The sequence below is a fragment of the Echeneis naucrates genome, chromosome 3 (assembly GCF_900963305.1).
Source record: "Echeneis naucrates chromosome 3, fEcheNa1.1, whole genome shotgun sequence".
In the NCBI taxonomy this organism is placed as follows: domain Eukaryota; kingdom Metazoa; phylum Chordata; class Actinopteri; order Carangiformes; family Echeneidae; genus Echeneis; species Echeneis naucrates.
In genome coordinates, this window is record NC_042513.1 from 15508411 (window position 1) to 15530810 (window position 22400).

At 42.5% G+C, this 22400-nt stretch overlaps 4 protein-coding genes across 4 annotated transcripts; 1 reads left to right on the forward strand and 3 right to left on the reverse strand.

The window, feature by feature from the left end:
- Positions 1–25: 25 nt before the first annotated feature.
- tipin (timeless interacting protein) lies at positions 26–4701 on the reverse strand. The gene is made up of 8 exons (XM_029498377.1): positions 4663–4701; positions 3261–3381; positions 3034–3127; positions 2306–2381; positions 2096–2218; positions 1959–2013; positions 1140–1361; positions 26–948 (listed from the first exon to the last, which is right to left on the reverse strand). The coding sequence occupies exons 2-8, from the start codon at positions 3370–3372 to the stop codon at positions 713–715; spliced, it is 918 nt and encodes a 305-aa protein (XP_029354237.1). The 5' UTR covers positions 3373–3381; positions 4663–4701; the 3' UTR covers positions 26–712.
- A 1059-nt stretch (positions 4702–5760) lies between these two features.
- Positions 5761–11778, reverse strand: lctla (lactase-like a). Its single transcript, XM_029498727.1, has 13 exons — positions 11667–11778; positions 11376–11536; positions 10814–10901; positions 10378–10487; positions 10157–10285; positions 9975–10070; positions 8862–8916; positions 8613–8774; positions 7668–7942; positions 7224–7350; positions 6935–7134; positions 6793–6856; positions 5761–5876 (listed from the first exon to the last, which is right to left on the reverse strand). The coding sequence occupies exons 1-13, from the start codon at positions 11776–11778 to the stop codon at positions 5761–5763; spliced, it is 1695 nt and encodes a 564-aa protein (XP_029354587.1).
- A 2389-nt stretch (positions 11779–14167) lies between these two features.
- crybgx (crystallin beta gamma X) lies at positions 14168–17875 on the forward strand. Its single transcript, XM_029498728.1, has 6 exons — positions 14168–14211; positions 14621–14669; positions 15990–16111; positions 16648–16783; positions 16935–17074; positions 17743–17875. The coding sequence occupies exons 1-6, from the start codon at positions 14168–14170 to the stop codon at positions 17873–17875; spliced, it is 624 nt and encodes a 207-aa protein (XP_029354588.1).
- Positions 17876–18775: 900 nt separating this feature from the next.
- LOC115040889 (G2/mitotic-specific cyclin-B2-like) lies at positions 18776–21255 on the reverse strand. The gene is made up of 8 exons (XM_029498006.1): positions 21046–21255; positions 20837–20941; positions 20469–20729; positions 20235–20393; positions 19715–19951; positions 19272–19412; positions 19074–19184; positions 18776–19004 (listed from the first exon to the last, which is right to left on the reverse strand). The coding sequence occupies exons 1-8, from the start codon at positions 21070–21072 to the stop codon at positions 18894–18896; spliced, it is 1152 nt and encodes a 383-aa protein (XP_029353866.1). The 5' UTR covers positions 21073–21255; the 3' UTR covers positions 18776–18893.
- Between the last annotated feature and the right edge of the window lie 1145 nt (positions 21256–22400).

Genomic DNA, 22400 nt, shown 5'->3' on the forward strand with positions numbered 1-22400 from the left:
GACACTTGTACTCCTTGGCTTTTAACTCACTATAATTTACTGTCCACTTTGCCTGGCTTCCATGTAGCATACTTGCTGTGAGTTTGCTTACCCCTTGTGTTTATGTCTTCAGATAGTATCTGATGTAGCACCTTGGCTACCTTTGTGGTGTTTTTATCATTGATCAATACTATTTCTGATCATACTGTTAATCACGTTTATTGGCCATTGGCTAGTAGTTTAACCTTGTTATGGCAGAAATGACAACATGAATCAAGGGATAAAAGGAAATCTTAACTTTTTAGATCATTAGCTTGTCAACAGGAAATCATCCAGTGACATTAATAATCCTAGGCATTGATCAGGATAAAATTCAACACAATTCAATGCTCACTTCAACTTATCTTCATGTACATGTGTGAAAATCCACAACAGAAAATATGGACTCAATGTTTAATTATACATTTCATAAAAGATCAACGTGGATCCTCACCACAAACCAGGAGCCATGGAAACAGGAAGTCTAAATTTGAGCATCAGCTACAAACAGAAGAGAATGCCCAAACAAACACACAGAGAGAGAGAGAGAGAGAGAGAGAGAGAGGCCACTGCCAAGGCTTCAGTCATACAGGTGACCCTGTGTGTGTGTGTGTGTGTGTGTGTGTGTGTGTGTGTGTGTGTGTGTGTGTGTGTGTGTGTGTGTGTGTGTGTGTGTACATCAATCTCCGTCCTCTCAACTGTTGCTGGGTTGCTGGTTTGAGTCTAGGCTGGTCTCTGCCTCTTTCACAGGCTGACTGGGTTCAGCTGCAGGTTCAGAGTCTCTGTTAGAAAGTTGGCCTGGTTGTTGAGTGCTGCTGTGGACTGGATTTGGGTCTAAATCCAACTCCTCACCCTGAGTATCAGATTGGTCCAGGATGTTTCCAGAGGAGATTGATGTGGGCTCATCTACGGTCTGAGAGTCTGATGGATCTGAAGAGGAGGGACATAAAACACATTTTAAAATTGACAACCCAGTAGTTTATAACTCTGGTTTTGTATGACAGTATTAAAGCCTACGTTTGTGACTCAGTGGTTAAAATAACCAGGACATTAACTGATGATTAATGCCTTGGCTGTCACCCAAACACAGCTATACTGAAGTGGGCCAAGGTGCCTCTTACCTGTTTGCTGTTGCTGCTGGCGGGCGAGCCTCCTCTCCAGGGCTCGCTGTCTGTTCAGCTCCATGCGTCTGCGCTGCTCCTCAGTTAGGGAGGGAGCAGGTGGGGTGGCTGGGGTGGCTGGGGTGGAGTGGATTGGAGCTTGTCGGTCATCAGGGAAGTTCACTTCACTAAATGGATCCGGATCACCAAATACTTCCTGTTCAGCCGTTGCCTCTTCTCCACCTGCACCAGGACAGTTTATAGATGAATCGGATTCTTCTTTATTTTTTCTGTGGTCTTCCACCTGAAGTTGCATCACAACTCGCACCTGAGCAAGGTCCGACAAATCTAGTGGATGTGTCACTGGCTGGATAATACATCTCCACATGGGACAGCATGAAGGTAACATTAAGCCTTATCCATCTATACAAGTTCATACATGTCTGGCCTATTTGTTCACACTGATCTTTCTGAAATGTTTCCTGGTAACTATTGTTTTTTAGCTGTATCTTCTGTGGAGATCCACAGCAACCCTAACCCTGTGCATAAGGCATCTGCAGACATTAGTTTTCATTATGGCACCTGTATAATATTTGTCACCACAAAACAAACAAATAAAACAATACCTTACTCTAGCAACAAAAATACTGATTCCCCTATAAGATTACTCCATAGAGCTGCAATGCTATGTGTCACCAGCAAAGGTGAATGAAAAATCTGCTTGCTGCAAAATGGTGACTCTCAATTTTAAACAGAAAGAAAAAGAAGAATGTTTCCTTTTCAGACTACAATGGAGCAATCTACAGACCATCTTTATGTTCATATGAGGGTTGTTCTTACCAATGAAATCCTCATCTGTCAATGGCATGTCCAGTCGTATCCGTTTGAGACAAGTCTACAAACATAAACGCAAGTAATATGAACTCACTATAGAAATCTTTCACACTTGACATTTACCACCCGCCTTCTCATCCTACCTGCACTTCCTTCTTGTTGCCAAGTCTCTCCACTTTTTCAATAAAGTCTTCAAACTGCAACTTGGGGTACAACCTATGGGCCCAGTTCTCCATCTTCTGCATCAGCAGCCGCAGATCTGACACCTGATTGGACAAACACAGATGCATCATGTTACGACAGATCCCAATGGGCGACTCCACAGCTGTCACCGATGTGTTGCCAGCTCTCACCTCGTGTCCTTTGCCTTTAAAATGGACATTGTCAAACATGGTCCTCAGAGCAGGAAGTCCTCTTTCTGAGATTAGCCTGAGCAGGAATGAAAAAGTAAATGAAAAGTTTATCAATGAATTACAATGCTAATACTTTGAGGCTGTGAAAAGCTGTGATATCATCTTTATTAAATTATAGCATGTTATGTTGTCATGGTGAAGATGAGACATGCTAAAACGTACCCTTTTGCAAATTAAGACAACATTTTAAAATCTATTCAGAGCAGTTTGCCTGATACTCATTATTCTCATTTAGCTTTGTTTTTGTTTCCACCAGCTCCTCAAAGAACCAGCTAGGTCTTCAGTTGCTAAATGCACTATTGTATAGCTAACTTTGCTATACTAACTGTTAGCTACAGGTTTTAATCATGTTCACTGTGAGATACCATTTTGAGGCCCAAAGTTTGTAATTTCCCCATTGTCCATTTTTCTTTTTACTGAGCTAAAAATCAAATGAAAAGAAGGGCCATTATTATATAGACTTCAATAAAATTACTTCTTTTTGCAACCAGTCAAATGCCCCCTGTTGGTCATTAGATAGTATGCAGTTTGGGACTCTTCAGCAATGGCTTAACTTTTCAGACTGAGAGGCTACAGCCCATTTTTATGTGGGATCTCCATATGTTGAAACACAATACTGGGTTTTGTTTTATTTGTTTTTTTGTTGTTTGAGTGAATGTTTGAGTCACCTTTGAGAGTCTAGCTTGGGTTGTGGCCTCTTCACGCCTCTCCTTTTAGCAGCAGGGACCTCAGCCAGCTTGGACTCGTCTACATCTTCCTCGCCTGCATCAACAACACCACATGACAATAGAACAGGAGGTCAAATAGAACAATTTGTCTTTAAATCTTTTCGATATCTCATTACACAAACTGAACAATACATGTCCAATGTATTCTGACTTATTCCTCTTCTAACCATCTTCCTGTCCTCCCTGGCCGGGGGAGTGAGGTGGCGGGAGGGGAGCGAAGGTTTCGTCCTCATCAATGCCACCATAGTCAGACAGGTCATTTTCCACAGGGTCCAGCATGATGTGTCACTGCACGAGATTAAATATAAACTCGATCAATCACATTCAGCATTAGAGGCAATTTTGGTGAGAAGTTGAGCTTTAGTATGTTCCATTTGAAATAAAATCTGGCAGTACGTTGAAATGCAACCAAAGACATCAAGATGGGAACGACTGTAGGTATCACCTTTTGAACGAATGGGGGCCAGAGTCTATGAACATTAGGATAAAGTGTTTCTTCAGCAGCTACCTTTAGAGATGCTTTACTTTTTTCTATTCCTGTCTGAATGGTGAAAACCATCAACATTTACTTTCTAAAGGACATAATTGCTCTTTATCTGGGACGACAACTAACTCACAATAACACTGTGTATAAAACTAACCTGACCACAGTTGAGGCTGTTAATCAAATTCAGTGTTTTAATTCCAGATTACCAGCCCACATATGAACCAGATAAACAGTTTTATGTATACGGACCAGGTAAATATCGCTCCTCCCGGCTGTATGGGCCATTAAGGCGGGAAACTCAACCGACTGCCACAAAGCAAAGTTTAAAAACTGTGAGACAGACCGGTTAGTGTCCCGGTCCACCGACAGAGAGAGAGACAGACCGGTTAGTGTCCCGGTCCACCGACAGAGAGAGAGACAGACCGGTTAGTGTCCCGGTCCACCGACAGACAGACAGAGAGAGACAGACCGGTTAGCGTCCCGGTCCACCGACAGAGAGAGAGACAGACCGGTTAGTGTCCCGGTCCACCGACAGACAGCCAGAGAGAGACAGACCGGTTAGCGTCCCGGTCCACCGACAGACAGCCAGAGAGAGACAGACCGGTTAGTGTCCCGGTCCACCGACAGACAGCCAGAGAGAGACAGACCGGTTAGTGTCCCGGTCCACCGACAGACCAGTTAGCGTCCCGGTCCACCGACAGAGAGAGACAGACCGGTTAGTGTCCCGGTCCACCGACAGACAGACAGACAGACACACAGAGAGAGAGAGAGAGAGAGACAGACCGGTTAGTGTCCCGGTCCACCGACAGACAGACAGACAGACAGACAGACAGAGAGAGAGAGAGAGAGACAGAACGGTTAGTGTCCCGGTCCACCAACAGACAGACAGACAGAGAGAGAGAGACAGACAGACAGAAAGCCAGAGAGACAGAGCGGTTAGTGTCCCGGTCCACCGACAGAAAGAGAGAGAGAGAGACAGACCGGTTAGTGTCCCGGACCCAAGACAGACGGACCGCTGACAGAAACATCAATAGACTAATAACAGCAGAAAACAGCCACAGACACGCAGTGAGGAGCCATACCAGGTGGCTGCAGCCCGCCAACAGTCCGCCAACCCGGAAAAGGAGCCGGAAAGGGCGGGCTTATCTCTGCCTTTCAAAATAAAGGCCCAAACGACGTGGCGAGACTGATGTGTGAAAACACATAAATAATACATCTAAATCGGGTTTTTATATATCAAAAGCACATACTGAAACTAGTTTACAACACCTGAGTACACGCGTTTAGCCTTTCTCTAATGTCATCCAGATGAACTATGGCTCCTTGTTTATTTATTGATAAATAATATTATGTTTAAAATCCAAAATAGGTCACAAGAAAAACATAAGGGGAGGACTCTGATCCTCCACCAAGTCATTCTGTAGGTAGTAACATTTGGAGAAGAAATTAATGAAAATAACAATATATGAAATTCTTCATTTAAAACAAGTCTCATATTAATATCCTTCAACGAAGGATATTAATCATGATGATGATTACATTAGGGCTGGCAGCGTGTTCGCTGTCCCATATTAATTTCTCACATTTCCCTCGCTTTAAATTTGAATGGGTATGGAAATCCACTTACTGTGAATGGTTTCTGACTTTTTATAGCTTTGTATAAACCTGCCAATGACAGCTCAACAGACAGAAGATGTACAAGGAAAAATGTTCGCGATGACCCAACATCTTTCTTTTAAAAATGTATTTAATTGAAGCATAATGATCCACAGAGGTTACAACATTTTGTTTCCATCATTCTTCTTCCTCCCCCTATCTGCAGATTGGTTGAGTAACCTATAAAAATTATTCACATCAAAAACCAGTCAAGACTTGGTTTTTATAAAATAATCATCATAATCATATACCAAGCTTGAAATGATTCCTCCGGAGTCATGGCAGGTTCTGCCTGTTTTACACTTGTTAACAAGCTGAAAAAAAAGTGCTTACTCCAAACAGAACAGCAGGACAGTTAAATCAACACAAAGCTCCAACAGAATGAAGTTTAACAGTAGTGGAGTCACTCTCAGGTTCATTTCTTCAGCTTCAAGGCCATTGACAGTAAATAAATAAATAAATAAATAAATAAAAACTTTGTATATCACTGTCTGCAAGTGTATTTGTGTGTTTATGTGTGCTCCTCAGAGTCGTCCACGCAGCAGGAACATGAGGAAGACGGCACTGAGAAGGATGCAGAGTGTGCAAACAGTGGGAACCACAATCTCTGTCACCATCTCCATGTGGCCGATCAGCGGATCTAGAACATGAATTGCACTGTGAGTAGAAGTGTGTTAATGTTTCAGTTCACAGCATCGGGGCTCAGCATCTGGACCTGAGGCAGGATCAAAGCTCGGGGCTTAGTGGGCAACTGTCAACCATGAATCCACTGCTGACAATAGTTTTTAATAAATGCTTTTCTTGTATAAGTAACATTTTCCAGCAGCTGTTTAAGAAAATTAATTACATTTTCAAAACAGAAACGTTATATTTGTGAGTAGACTTTTTTTAATGATTCACATCTTCAAAAGGAAATAGTGGAGTTTGGTATTTATGTTGACAGATATTGCAAATTCAGGTGGAATGATTTTTGTATTTAATTTTCACTTTTTACCAAAATGTTCCTTAACATTTTAGTAAAAATGTTACTGCTGCGGCACAAAACTTATGGTTATCACCAAGTGTCAGCTTTTCTGTGACACCACTGATTAGTTTATAATCTGCTGTTTTGAAGCCTTGACCTTATAACTTGTCTGTCGGCCATCTTGGTTGTTTGAAAACAGAAGAAACATTATCCTGAGGAGGAGTGAATTTGAAGAGGGTTGGTACTTTGGTGGGACGCACTGATAGACCGACTCACACGTTGTTGATTTGGCCTTTTCATAAACAAAGTTGACTGCAAAAAAAGTGGATATTTACTTTGTCTTATTTTTATAGTACAGTAGCTGAGTGAAGGTGGACACCCTGCCTATTCAACCCTTATACCTAAACTTCATCATGCACTGGCCAAGCCTTTTGCATTCCTGCATGTTCCTGATTTCCCTGGGATTTTCTTCTAGCTGGAGGGGCAAAACAAAGAAAAACCCTGTTAGAGAGCAGAATAACAAGCCTTAGGCAGAATTTTCCTTTGTTTGGCCCCGCCTAGCTTCTCACAGCTTACACTTAATGTTACTGACCTGCAGCCAGGAGCTGGTTACTGGAGGAACAGGTCTCCACAGATTTCCTCTTCCAACTCTCCACCTGCAAAAAAAAAGTCTCACGGTTAAATATCATCTGCAGGGGGATTTCTAACACCTGGTGTTTTGTTGTACTGTTTACCTCTCTCTGGTTGGGGAAGCCATTAGAGCTGATGATGCGTTTATAGAACTGGACTGAGGCCTTGGGGTAGCGGGGTTTGTTCTTGTTCCTGAAGTCCACATAGTAGAGGCCGAACCTCTCAGAGAATCCTTCGTCCCACTCGAAGTTGTCAAGGAGAGACCATGCCGTGTAGCCCTTCACGTTCACCCCATCCTTAATCGCTGCAAAATGGACCAAAAGCATAAAAAAGACACATTTAATTCACTTTTAGACAGCGACATTTTTCTTTTGTGTTCTCTGTGCATTTCACCTTTGAGCATTTCATTGATGTAGTCTTTGAAGTACTGCATTCTCCAGTTATCACAGAGATCGGTGCAGAGCATTTTCTCTGACACGCCATTCTCTGTCACGTAGATCATGGGATTTCCGTATTGAGTCTATTGGAGAGATGTCGCAGTACATTCAAGTTATTTACAACACATTTCCTGTTATTGCCTTTTATTTCCTGTTTATAAAGTGTCAAATATGTTTATGTGACATGTTTGCAATAACTCTGTTTATGCACTCCAAGTCTGAACTTTTACTTGGAGAGTGGTGAGAGAATTGAATTAATGGTCCATTAATGGTCCATAAGAAGGTATATTTGTGGCTTGAAGCACCAAAATTCATCGCAGTTTGGTTTTTTATTTCCTCTCTCAGGCTTCTCTGCGTATCTTTTGTAAATCTTACACAGTTGTAAACCACAGTTTTGTACCTTGACAAAGTTCAACAAGCGTCTGAAGCCCCAAGGAACGGAATAGAGCCATTCAGAGCCGGGGTCAGGCCACTGTGGGTCCACCAACTCAGCAAGGTCACGATCTGTGAAGTAACTGTCTCCGAGGCCTGATGGGTAATTCTTTTGTGTGACGTAGCGAGTCGTGAAGTGGCCAAGGCCCAGGAAGTCGCAGGTTCCCTTGATGTAGCTCTTCTCCTGAGACGAGAAGACGGGCAGCCGTGAAGCTCCGAGGCCCTGCTGGCCACTTTTCCTGCCTACAGAGGGAAGTTCAAAGACTCTGTGGTGAAGCTAAAACATGATTGTTTTTAGGTTTTCAGGTGTAGGCTGAATTGTTCTCAAAGTAAGATCCAGGAAACCCTCACAGTCTTTGCGGGGCTTTCTGTGTACATAAAAATGATGGTAATAGTTCATTTGGACTATATTTCCAATCAAAGTGAACTCGAACTTTCAGAAGTCAAAAAGCAGATGTTTTATCGGATGTGGATCTGTCTATCTTTATGTTTTTGTGTTTTCTTTGGTCCACTGGTTTAGGTAAGGGATGGCGTTATGGAACAGTAGTTAGCACTCTAATAGCAAGAATATTATAAACAGGTCTGTAATCTGTTTGCATGTTCTCCCTGTGACTGCTGGTATTCCACCAGCTAGTCCTCCCTCTGCATCCTCACGCTCCTCTAGTTTTAAATGAACCTAATCCAGTTAATTAGATTACTGGACTCTAAATCGAATGGTGGTTGATCTCTCTATGTTGTCCCTGTGATGGACTGGGGAACCGTCCAGGATGTAATAGTCTAAATCAATCAGCATAGACACTTGGCTAGCAAAGGGGGCTGAACTAGCTACTTCCTGTTCCGGACCATGTTGGCCTCCTCGATGTTCTTGTGCCAACCCCCAACCTTTGTCTCTCAGAAGGTGACCATGACGTACCGATGTAGTCTTTCATGACTTGGGGGTAGTCTCCGTTGAAGATGGGCGTAGCAAACCAGCCCAGGTAGAACTGGATGTACCTCTCTGCTGCTTCAATGTCCCTCTGGTTGGTGATGTCCACAGGCTCCCCCCAGTCAGCTGTTAGTGAGATCCCGACCAGGCCTGGACACACACAACAACGTCACTGTCCAGCAAAGTGGATGCTTAAGTTTGACTTAAAAAAAAAAAAAAAGAAAAGACACTTTCTACCTTTTTGTTTGCTTCTCCACTGCACGTCATAGGTGTGCCAAACCTTCGCATGTGCCTGTTATGATCACAGAAAGGAAGTGTTAAATATCTGCCTCTTTAAAGCGGTTCAGGAGATTCGAACCCATTAATTTTATAACATTATAATAACCTATTCAAAAGCAGACCAGGTGTAACCTGTTAACCTGTGCAGCTTTGTTTTCGAGCTGTGTGAAGGTGGTCAGAATCCAGAGTATCAACGCACTGCAGCACGCTGACAGTGTAAAACCAGCATCGGCCTCCTGAGTCCCACAAGTACTTTTTGAAATTTTCACATTTTCATCAAAAGTTGTCTTCTGCTGTCAGTTTGTTGTAGCTGTTTTCCCAATTTCCCAAACCGCAATAATATAAAACATATTGTGTTGATGTTTGTTTGTGTTTGTGACAAGCTCATTCAAGGACACATCCTAGTTTTATCAGGCTTCTCTCCCTTTCTTTTTCTTGTTTTGTGTTGTTTGGACAGTTATTTTATTTTATTTAATGAATGTTTCAAAAACTGTAGAAGACACAATGATGTTCCTTTAAAAAGTTGCAGTTGGAAGATCCATTTAATCAATGCTAAAAAAAATATGAATAAAATTACTTGTTAAGATACATGAAAATACGTCATATTCTGACAGCGATGTAAAACAAATGCTGGCATTTTTGCTTGATGAAGTATGTAAATGATGAATCACATTACCAAATCAATACCAGTACTCGTAAATCAAAAAAGGGGAAGTTAAGACACAGAATCCATCACATTCATGAATTGGAGGTCAGATGTAAGGTCGCATTTCGCTCCACTGGGTGTAACTTTGTCCAGCTCCTGCTCTATAAGCTACAGCAGAGCCTGAGGTGGCAGCCTGTTTAACGTATTCATTGGAACTGGGACATAACCATGTTGAATAAAAGGAAGCTTATTTTCCAAATAACACTGTAGGTATCAACATGTTTAAAGATATTGAAAACTACTATGTGCTAATGTGACTTACTGATTACTAATTTGTTTCACCGACACTGGCTCACATGCAGCAGTAAAACTGATTACTTTGGACTGTTAGTTGTTAAAACTTACAGGATTCTCTGTCATCTTACTTTGATGATGTGGTGAGCAGCTTTATAAGCTCCTGTTCCCTTCAGCTTCAGCCCTGGTGCGTGTTCCCCTGTTTCGAATCCTTCCACAGCGATGGACTGAAAGCATAAGACGACACTCGGTGAGATAAAAGCGCAGAGGCCACAGAGCTGTGAACGCAGCCTTCCTCTTCAGCCGCACTCACCCAGGGGTTGTTGAACGTGATCCAGTACTTCACTCGGTTCCCAAATCTTTCAAAGCACAAGTTGGCAAAGTCGTTGAAGTAGTTGACCATGCTGACGTTCTGCCAGCCGCCATATTTCTCCTGTAACACCTGAACAGTCGGGGGAACGGAGAATAACACGCTGTCAGCGTCCACACTGGAGCTTCCAGTCAGATAAAAGGTTGATGAAATTCAGTGCTAACCTGAGGTAAATCCCAGTGGTACAGGGTAACAACCGGTGTGATCTTATTCTCCAGCAGCATGTTGATCAGCTCGTCGTAATATTTGATGCCCTTCTCATTGATGTGTTCACCTGAAAGAGCATTAATGACAATATCCATCTAATCAGATAAAACTTAACTATCGACTTACTTTTGGATTAACAGAAGCTCATTTGTTTCAGTTTTCATGGTGTCGTCAAGAAAATGAGAATAACACTGATCACAGTTCCCAGAATCCAAGATGTAATTTATAATGTGACATTTAAAAAGCTGGAGGCAAATGTCAGCATGTTTACTTTAGGAATTTCTAGAATGATTTAGTGATTTGTTTAAAATAGTTATTGATGGACTACTTCAGGGGTCGACAAACTGTTTGTTCACTGATTAGAATAAACAGAAAGATGAGGCATTTGCTCACTTTTCAGTCCACTTGGTAGAATCCTCGGCCAGGAGATGGAGAAACGATAATGATTCAGCTTCATGTCCTTCATCAAGGTGATGTCATCCTTCAAAACAAACAGGAAGTGGGAAGTGTTTTCAGATCATCATCAGGACGAAACAGAGATACAGTTCTGTACATTTATTTGCCAGAGGCTGCATCTTAAGTCGAACTACGTCACGCCAGTGAAACTAGACTGTCCTATTTCACAGGCTCCTTCATGGGGGGCCTGAAAATGTGACCTCCTCTGCCTGGCCTGTCCACAATGGACATGAAGGACAACACCTCCGTTAGACCTCGCCCCGAGAGAAGGAACTGAGACATATCTAGCACAAATGGAAGGAAGCTTATTTTCCAATTACCAGTGGAAAACAGCACCAATATTTACAAAGCTAGAACATATGGAGAGATGTACGTAAAATAATGGACAGGATATCCTGAGGAAAAAATCTGTGTGAACGGCTTTAGATTTAGCAGCTCGTCCAGCAGACACAGTAACATTTGCTATGAGTGGAGGTTTACTGTCTGTTCTGCACATCACCTTGAACTTGTAGTATCCCTCACATGAGGAGTCTCCGGTATCATTTGAGAATATTTTCCCTTTCTTGTGGGCAAATACATCCCAGATGCTTATTCCTTTGCCGTCTATGTTCCAAGCCCCTTCAGTCTGATAGGCTGAGGTGCCGGCTCCCCAGGAGAAACCTGCAGAGTAACACATATTTGACAAGCAGACAATGATCATAAGATCACTCAGTGTCCTTTCTTAAGCCTCTCCTGTTGGTTCATTCTATCGTCCGTAGTTTCCGAGGCCGAGAACATGAGTGTGTCCTACCAGTGGGGAAGGTCCCATAGTAGAAGGATGATCTCTCATTCTTCGTCCAGTCAAAGTCGGCACTGGCTGAAACACACAGCACCAGTGCAAGCAGTATACACCGCTGCAGCATTTTAATCTTTTGGGGGGCGGGGGGGTCTTTGTCTTCTGTTACACCTGCAGAGAAACAGATCAACCAGATTTGAGCGCTCACATCATAGCTGTAAAAGGCAGGAATCCCACAGTTATCAGTACAACTCCTCCATGAGCCAGCCCATCCTGAAGACAAACAGCAAGGAACTCACGGTCAGGTGTCAGGTGTCTGCAGGTTTTTAAGTAAAAGCATCCTAACTCAAGCCCTCAGGGATCAGTCTTTAAGTATCAGCTTAAAAGGCAGCAGGTCATTGTCCGACTTTGTGGCGTGAAAAGAAGAACCTAGTTTCATTTCAGCCAGCCGTGAGACACACTGACACAAAATGCTACCAAAGACAGAAAGTAAGCCAGCTTATCCAGCACGGTCAGGATGAGAGACATTTCAAGTTGCTTGGTATCTTGTGTTTTGTGAAATATAAGCAAGATTTAAAAAAGAAAAAAATAAAGGTGGACAAAAATTGTAAATGTTGCCTCTAAGTCCGTCCTCCTGTCCCTCCCTACTTGTGTCTCTTTGCTCAGTGTCTCTGACAGCCCCGGCAGCCTCGCTCACAACCACATATAGATGTCTGACCTGCTGCATTTGTCTCAGCTGGAAACTGCTCCAAAGTGCAAGAAACGTCTACAAGCTTCTGGATGTGGCTGATGCCCGTCGCTGTGCCCGACTGGTTCTCTGCCAAAGTTACAGAAACAAAACAGAGTGAAGCATCCAGGACACTTTCTGCTATTCATCAGCCCTGCGCGCACACAGACACACACACACACTGAATACCACTCCATTTGAAGTCAATGAGGTGTGAGTGTGATTTTGCTGTGGCAAACAGATCTTTTGGAAAAATGCTGGATTTTTACAGAGTAAGCAGAGTTAATGTTAACGAGCCTGATCCAGTCACCGTTCAGTCTCCTCATGACTGTGAAACAGACTGTGGTAATGATATAATATCAGGAATAATAATCATAATATCCCAATATATGTGATATTACTCTTTACACTTATAATACTAACTGGAATAAAATAACAGTTACATATAACTATAACTATTTTATTCCAGTTAATATTATAACAATAAAAATTATAATGAATAATAATAATAATAATAATAATACAATTTAAAAATGGAAAAAAAAATCACGTATGTATTGGGATAGGGTAGGGGTTATGGTTTTATATATATTATATATATATAAAATGAAAACTTTAATGTATGTGTATGAATGTAAGTATCTTATAGTTTTATGATTCAGGTTAATTACATTATTATTAAAATGTTTTATCTTGGAAATGTTCTATTTTAAAATAATTATTGTCAGCATGGTATACTAACACAACGCACTGTTACAGATCCAACCTCAGAGGAAATGTACAAAATAAAAATTAAATGTCCAATATTTAGTTCACTTCACTTCATGCACTTTGTAATGTTGATTTTGAGAAGTTCTATTTAAATGCAGATAATTATTACGCTTCCCATAATAGCCATTAGCCAAAGCTGTTTTATGGTCTTATTTTCCCCTAAAGAAGACCAACATTAAAAAATATCATCATCTTGTCTTGAAGAAGACCTGAACCTAGAAACTGAGGCCATAAACTCATTTCTTACGACCAGTAGAGACGTCATCACATAGAAGGCAGATCGTTTTTTAACCGTGTCCCATGGAAGAGGATTTTCCTCCCGTTCAGTTACTCACTCTGCAAACTGAGGCCTGATGTTTGAGGCTAAACCAGAATCAGTTTGAACCATCAGGTTTTCGCAGGCCCTGCAGTGGTGGATGTGCTAGAACACAGATGAATCTATACGTTTGGGATCATAGAGTTGACATAGCTTCACACCCCCCCCCCCACAGTACAGCTCCCCTCAGGGTCATGACCTCTTCAGTGAATACTGTGTGCTGAAGCTGGATCTGCACAATGGCTGCATGAATACAACCATTAGCATAAGGTGCATTGTTTACACAGTACTGTTGTCAAAAAATGCTGAATTGTTCAAAGCCAAAACTGTTGGCACTGCACTCTGCTACATGTTAGTGTGCAGTTTGAGTGTGTGTGTGTGTGAAAACAGAGACTGAGCTCTATTTGTTGCCTGTTTGCATTCATACATTTCAATTGCTCTGTATTTGTGTGTGTGAGATTGTGTATGTGTGTTTGCATGTTTTGTTTGTGCTCTGCATGCAGTTGCAGTGTTTGCAGCAGCTGATGTGTATCTGCTGTGGACAGAGGAGACAACATGAGTGTGGCCGTGTGTGTTTAGCATATCAATGAATGACCAGGGCCCCGGGGAGCAGTGCAGAACCCCTCTGAGCTTTCTAGTACCTGTCTGCTCACCTCAACTCGCCGTATTTAAGGGGCTTTCTTGTGGCCTCGCAGAGCTGACATGAACATCTTTACTAAGGTCCCAGGATTAGCCCAACAAACCAGGTACGTTCACAGAGCCACACATCAGCCGGGCTCACAGGCTCAAAGCCCCCCTACCCCACCCCTCCGCTCCGCTCAGAGGTGGGTGGGGCTCATCCCACCTCCTGCTGGATCTCATGCTCTGCACTCTATCATCAGCCTCCCAAAATCCCCTGGAGAGTGAAGAATGGTTTTAGGAGATGTGCACATGTAGATGTAAGATGGTGGTTTCTGAATTTTTAAAGACTGAAGCACAACTGAATCAGTATCAACCCTGATCTGGAACAGATCAAAAGTCATGAAATCCTCATCTGCCACAGTCTTCGGTTTCACTTGAACAACTTTTGTTTATCAACAGTTTGTTTCTGAGATACCTTTGCGGTTGTTCAAGTGTCTAATTACTTGTTCATTAAAAATGCCTCTACATCTACAGCAAGCTGGGGTCTGTGCTCCAACGTGCCTTCTACGGGTCCAGTGGGAGGGTGAGTCCAATAATTATCAAGCTCTTATGTTGTTGATTGATAGATAAATCAATTCATTTAAAATCATTAGATATGTTTTCGGGTGTTTTTCCCGTACTGAGGAAGATATTATTTTTCCGAACCACACCATATAGAAAATGTATGTAAATACAGGAACCATGATGACCCCACTCTTTGTACAGGTTCCATATTTGTTAATGAAGCCACAACAACCACTGTCCAGTACGGACACTGGAGGATAAAGGAGTATTCCAGAAATTAACTGATTTTTTTGACAATTAATCAGATTAACTGATTAAGATTGAATGTGAGAATAATCACTAATTGCTAAGCTTTTAATATAATTAACAGTTCAGGAGGAAGCATAGAAATGTATATTAAATAAACAGACTAAAATTAGATGGTGAATGATGGAGGAGGTTGTTAAAAAAAATAAAAAAATGCATGAGTTACCGCAGTTTGAAGCTCTGGCTTAAAGAGAAGGGAGACCGTTACATGAGAGAGGAGCAGAGAAACTAGGCTGTTTTGATTTTGAGACTTATGAGCCTCCAGTCAAGCACAAAGGAAGTGAACTTTGGTTCATGGTGACATTTAAAAGCAGAACCAATGTCCTGGAAATCTCATTTTGTTGGTGATTCATTCCAGTAAATTATTGTTATTATTCCAGACGAAAACTGGGCTGAAAAAAACTAATTCTGTTTTTAAAATGTCTTTCATTAATCTGGCAGTTTGAGGAAACCTTGCCCAGCTCACTCTGAAGGCTCATTTGTCTTAGAGCTAGCATAGCAGATAATCAGATGCTCATATTGTTGTTAACCGTGTGAAGTCTTTAGTTTAGTTTAGCAGAAAAAAACGGCTCGTCTGGCTTTTCCAGTCCACCTGGTAACACCTTTAAGGTCGCTGCTGCCTTTGACTGACTGCAAGATCAGCTCACCTCAAACGTCCTACTTAAAACCATCGTTCTACATGATGCGTCTGAGGCGGTTGTGCGCCATGACTCATCTGAATAAGTCATGATGCAATGAATGCAAAAAATGAATAAAACCTGCATTTCTCCTCCTTCTGCCATAAAAACCGTGGAGGGAACGATTCCACACTTTGCCGCACTTCAACATTTAAAGAAACGTGTTCATAATTTTGCTGCCGTTATGACACAGCTTCTCTCTAAGAGGCAGAAAAGCTGGACACTCTTCCAAATTGTCAGCCTGACACAAATGCTGAGGATTACTGTAACCTTTATGAAAACGCTCTCGCACTTTGTTGAGGCCAACCTGACTCAGCAGTAAAGTCACAGCAGCCTCTCCACTCGCCTTTCCTCAGGTGACCCTTTTCGAGCAGAGGAACTTTGCTGGCCGGCGGCTGGACCTGAGTTCTGACTGTGCCAGGCTCAGTGACAAAAATTTCCCAGAGAGATGTAATTCTGTGCAGGTGGAGAGCGGAGCGTAAGTCTACACCACCACCTAAAGCAGGAGGCTGGCCACTGCAACACACACACTGCTGCCCAAAGGAGAAACAGCACAGAGAGCAGCTCATGCTGAATGAGACCAACACACGCCCAAACAGATCTCACTGGAAATCCTCATTTCAGCTGAAAATAGATTTAAATGTCTATTAAAGGTTCACATTTGATGTTTTAGTGTAAGTTTCATATCTATAAGGAAATATATCTGTGGTTTTAGGAACCAAACTCCAGTTTTTTTTTTCATGTTTTCTCTCAGATTTCAAGGCAGTAAGCTAATCAGAAGAGATGATTTGAAGCGCTCTTCAGACTGGCTGCTTTATGACATCATTAAGTTCCAGAAGTTTTGAAAGCTGGTTTTAAGGCTCAGTTTTTTTACTTCACTGTAAGCTCTTATCTGCTGACTGAGACTTTGAAAATCTATCCTGTTTGTTTGGACCTTGACAGTACTCCTGATGCTGTTGTGTGTCTGTCTTTGTGTCTACACTCACCTTCCTCTGCTTCTCTGCGTTCTAACAGATGGGTCGGCTATGAGCACGAGAACTTCCGAGGCCGTCAGTACTTGTGGGACATGTGCGACAGGGGAGAGTACAACTGCTATGACAAGTGGTGTGCCCAGGTGGACCACGTTTCCTCCGTCCGCTCTGTCAAACAGGTGGAAACACGAAGCCCCAAAAGAAACCAAACAAAATTCACACAGTCACCAAAAGTGCAGTGAATTGTTATTGTAGACATTTAAAGTACAATTTTGGTCCACACAAACACACACTAACTGGCAGCTGTCTGTATATTTGTGTTTCTTTCAGGACAACAACCCAGCCAGGGCTCAGCTGTTTGAGCGAGCTGGGTTCTCTGGTAAGAAGATGGAGATCCAGGATGACATCCCCAACCTGATGAGCCGCTACAGCCTCAACAGAGTCGCCTCCATCCGCGTTCTGGGAGGAGCGTGAGTGCAAACATTTATCTGAACATAATACAACAATACTGTGGTTGTTACATGAGCCACTGCATTCAGTTTCGTCTGCAGTTACCAAACTACTCATTGGGGTGTAGGTAATCAGTTGAGGAATCTGGCTCTGAAAAGTGAAACTCATGCTGAAGAGCCTTTGACCTTCATTTTATATAATGACCACCAGGGGGCAACTCCACTGGGTGTACACACAAAAAAAACAAAAAAAAAAAAGGCAGGGGGGTGTCAGATTGTATTGAAGTCTATAGGAAAATGACTGACACTGCCCACACTTTTCATTTAAAAAGTGGGGTAATTTTCATGTATGTTGCAGTCTGTAGTTTCAGTTCTTCAATACAACAGTGTTCATTTTTATAATGATGGTCCCATTTAAGCGGGGTCTACATGGTCAGTGGCTATTACAGTAGACTATCTTTAAATAGAACTTCTCAAATCAAACACTTCAAAAAGCACATATCACATGTAAACAGTAGAAATTTTTTTTTTCCAAATTTAATATTCTATGGGAAGAATAGTGAAAGCGCTCAAAAGTGTAATCTTAAATTTCCAAGTCTCTTTCTACCGACTTCAGTCTGACTAGACACTGTGATTCAGGCCATGTAACATGTGAACTGCAGGTCAGATTTCATTGTGTGCGCATGCAGGTGGGTGGTCTATCAGGAGCCAAACTACAGAGGGCCTCATTACATCCTGGAGAAACGTGACTACAACAACTTCTCTGACTGGGGCAGCCAGAACAACACTGTGGGCTCCATGCGCCGAGTCCGCTTCAACTAAATCACAGCCACCAACAACTGTGCAATGCTTTACTGTCGTCTGTCACGCAACCAAGCAAAACTTGTTCTTTAGCAATAAACTGTGAAAAGATAGTGTTGGTTTTGTGACTTTACCAAATGAAACTACATTTTTCTCTGAGATGTTTAATATTCTGGAGGCATAGAGATGATATTTAGAGAAGAGATGTTTTGTCATGATAGCCATGCAAAAGGAATCTGCAACACTCATGATCAGATAAGGATTTGGCTACTATCCCCTATTAAACTGAACAGAATATTAAAGTGACATGAGTGGAGATATGGCGAGTCTAAATACATGGAGCACTTGGTCACATTGTTTTAAAAACTGAGTGAGAGAGAGAGACACACACACACTAAAAGTGAGCAGAGTCAGTGAGGGAATTGAGGTGGTCAAATTAGGAATGCACCAGAGAAGCTCTTGTTGGGATCAGATTGAGTTTTTTTTAATGACCAATTGAGCAAATATATATCAAGATGCTGAAGTTAAATAAGCCAGACATTTGACACCTGTTCAAACACTTGTCAAGTCAACATATTCCATTTTAATTTTACATTAAAACCCCAAAATAAGCATTTTGCTCCATTACCATATGGAATACATATAGCAATCACTGAGGTTCAGCAGCAGAGGGTAATTTGTTAAAATACCTCAGGGGATATATAAAAAAAAAAAAAAAAAAAAAAAAAAAAAAAAAAAAACACAAGTAATGCTAAATAAACAGGAATGTAAACTAAATCTACAAGAGGCCAAGATTTGATAAATCAGAAGCTGATTGCCAACAGCCTCCATAAGAAATCAATTTCTCAGCAGAGGTTTGATTGTCTCAGTGCAGATCAATGTGCAGTGTGTGGCGGGGGGGTAAAAAAAAAAAAAAAAAAGTATATAAAATAAATCCCAAAACATTTAATTAAAAACCCTGTTGAGAAAATTCTTCAGTGGTGACGAATCTAAAAATAAAGTGCAAGTGAAAAGTCCACTGATGAAACAGACGCTCGCCTCAGGAGTTGTTGAGCAGAGCAGCTGCCATGTTCCTGATGAGTGGAGACTGCAGCTGAGGGATGAGGCTGATCTTCATCAGTTTGCTGCTGGAGTACTTGTTCTTGACAGCCTGTGGAGAAACACAGCTGTTAACTTTAGTCATTCTTTATACAGACAGACACTCTGCTGTTTCACTCACCTGGAACTTTGTTCTCCCTTCGGTCACGGTCACCACGTTTTTGGCAATGTGCTGCATGATGGGCTTGAGGTGAGCCTCGTCGTAGGTAGAGTAGTGCTGCTGTGTCGGAGACTGAGGAGCACAACAGGCCCACAGCTTGGTTACAGCAGCAGAGATAAAGTCTAAAGACTGAACCAGGTTCTGAAAGTTCACACTCACCCAGGGCAGCCCCTCCAGCAGCAGCTGAGCAAGACACAGCGAGGCAGCAGCGACCTCAGAGGGCCGATAGTGCACCATGTCGTAGTCAAGGATGGTCAGCTCCATCAAGTACTTGGCCAGTGTGTGTCTCTCTACATCAGACTGAAAAACATCCACAACACACTGAGAACTCTGCTGCCTTTACACCCCAACCAGGTGAAGTCCTGATGTTGGTGCTGAACTTTGGGACACCAATAAGCACAGGTTCCATTAACAGTCAAACAGCAAAACAATGCTGATTAGTATGAGCAGGCCTGCTCTGTTAAATGCTGTTCATTTCTAAGTCTGTATCTTTTCTGCACTTTGGCCAACTCCTGCTGTGTTTATTAAAAAAAAAAAAAAAAAAAAAACTACAGTTTTAGGTGGTTTACTTCATTAGTTGACACCATTCATGCTAAACTCACATTAGCCACTTTTGACGCCCGTCTGAGGAAGTGCAGTGGGAGAGGACGTCCCAGCTGAAACTTGAGCGTCTCCAGGACCATCTGCTCCATCTGCAGAATCTGAGACTTTGTAAAAGCGTTGTCAGTGATGTAGGCGAAGTCCCCGACCTCAGGAGCATACATCTCCTCATATTTACAGGCTACCAGCATAGAGGTCACACCAACAAGCTGCAGCTTCCTACGAGACACTGGCTGCACCTGAGAGGATGCAGGAAAGGTTACTTTACAGTCCAGACCACGTTAACAGTTATAGTAAAGTCTTTTCCTGTGACAATTGTTGGCAGTGACACCCATCTCTGGAGTTTAGCAGGAAGTTAACTTCCATTACTGTAGGAAATCCTTTCGGTCATTTATTTGAACAAGCTCACTGAGTGGCAGCCACTATAATCTGAGTTTAATCCAACATTCAAACGATTAGACAAGTCTTGAAAGAAAACTGGCAAATATTTTTGTACAATGAGGAAACTACTGCGAGTCCGACCTGCAGAAAACGATCCAAGATGGCAACTGTGAGGAACAGAGTCTCCTGCAGCAGCTGGAACCTGGAGTGAACCTGGACCAGCCAGTCGACCAGGAGAGCTCGCATGCGTTCCGTGATTTCATAACCTTTCATGTAGTTGGCTTTTACCGACTGCTGCAGCTGTGGAGACAAACAGCGTTACCCAACAAGGCGGGAGATGAGCAGCAGGTTTTCCAGAGGGGGGAACACACTCACCTCCAGCATGTGCAGGTACTTGTAGATATCTTTGACGTATTCTGAGCAGAGCTGTGGCTGGTCCGAGTCCTGCTCGTCCACGTCCTGCACGCTGAGCAGGACGTCAGAGAACGCCTGGCACAGCTGGTCCTCCTTCATGGAGACGTCAGCTGGCTCCTCTGAAACTGAAGGGACGGGATCTGCAGCTGCCTGGAGCTGCATCAGCGGAGGAACCACCGGAGCGGGTTTGGCTTTGGTTGGTGCTTTGGCTGCTCCCCTCCTCTGAGGAAACAAGCGAGCAGCAGAGAGGGAAACGGCCTCTCAGTCACGATGAGAGTGGAGGACGTTGGATTAGTTTCCTTCACTACAGTTCGGCTCCGCCATGTTACCTTCGTGTTGACCGCTCCGGGGCAGTTGGTGATCTCTCCGAGGGCCGCTCTCCTCTGACCGGCTGCTCTCCCCATCTTCCCCGGGTTCACTGCGGCTGTCCGCTGCTACAGGAGGAGGAAATAAAACCGGGAGGACATTTAACAGACAGGAAGTAGACGGTGACCGGCAGAGACCTCCAACAACTAGCCGCTAAACTCAGCTCACTCACCGCAGCTCCGACTTCAACAGACGACATGTTGAACCGGAACACAGAGAACCGACCGGGAATTAGTCCGACAAACTACAGGCGGGATTCAGTCCCACAAACTACAGACGGGATTCAGTCCGACAAACTACCGACGGGATTCAGTCCGACAAACTACCGACGGGATTCAGTCCCACAAACTACAGACACTAGCAGGTAAACAACAACCCAACGAGCTGCTTTCAAATAGCGCTCCCTCGATTCTGATTGGGCACAGCTTTGGTGGGACGCTCCTGATTGGCTGAGAATGTCAGGTGGTATAAGTTACATTTATAATCAGAAAAATAATCGACACATTACCAGCTGAAGTTTATGTGATAAACATGATTACATTTTATTATCTAGCCTGTTTGTTCGGCTTTGCTCAGTTTTGTCGTCCTTGTTTCACGCTGTATGCCATCCATTTGAAATAAACGTACATGTTTTATCGGATACATTTTTTAAGACAGAAGCAGTCATAACGATGATAGATTACATTATTAAATTGACTTTGGTTGGTCCAAAGGGTCCGAATTTGGACGCTCCAAAAGCCAGGATTGGCTTTTCTCCAATCTTTATTCAGTTTTTTTTGCCAAATACTGGAGATCGTCGGAACAAGGACACTTGCTCAGTTTCAGTCTGTTTCCTTGATGGGTTCAAATGGCTTTATACAGTGTTGAAATGCTCTAGGTGCCAACATTCAAAAGCTGCTCTGTGCCACGGGTTAACAGATCAAACCTGCACACCCTTTTTCCCATTTAAACACATGCATGTCATCTAAAATTCAATTAGGACAGCGCTGTCCCTTTATCACTGCCTCAGGAGAAATCTACATCTTTTGAGTTTGAGTTTGTCATGTAACAATAATGTTAATAAAAATATAAAATCATTGTCTGGAGTAAGAACATTATCGGGCCAATAAGAGACAACATTCCTGAAGTCTGAAGGGGATATACTTTTATTTCTTTAAAGGAAACCAGAGACACTTTTTCATGTGAATTCTCTCTGATCGGAGAATGTTGCTGTGATACATCAACATTAGAAAAATACACACCCCTCCTGGACGGCTGAATAATAAAAAGCTGCCCCTCATGAGTTTTCACTTGGGCCACAACAACAAAGTTATATTTTTGCACTATGATGACACAATCCAGTGATTCAAAATGTTTCTTGTTGACAAAAAAAAGCCACAAAAGACCAAATAATTAAGCGAGTGATAGCTTTTATAAATTCTTTCCTTTTGTGCCAATGTTAAATTCTCCATAGAGCATTAATTCGCCAATAAAAATAGAACACAACAATTTCTAAAGCAATGTCCAGCTGTGTAATTGAGTGTTTTG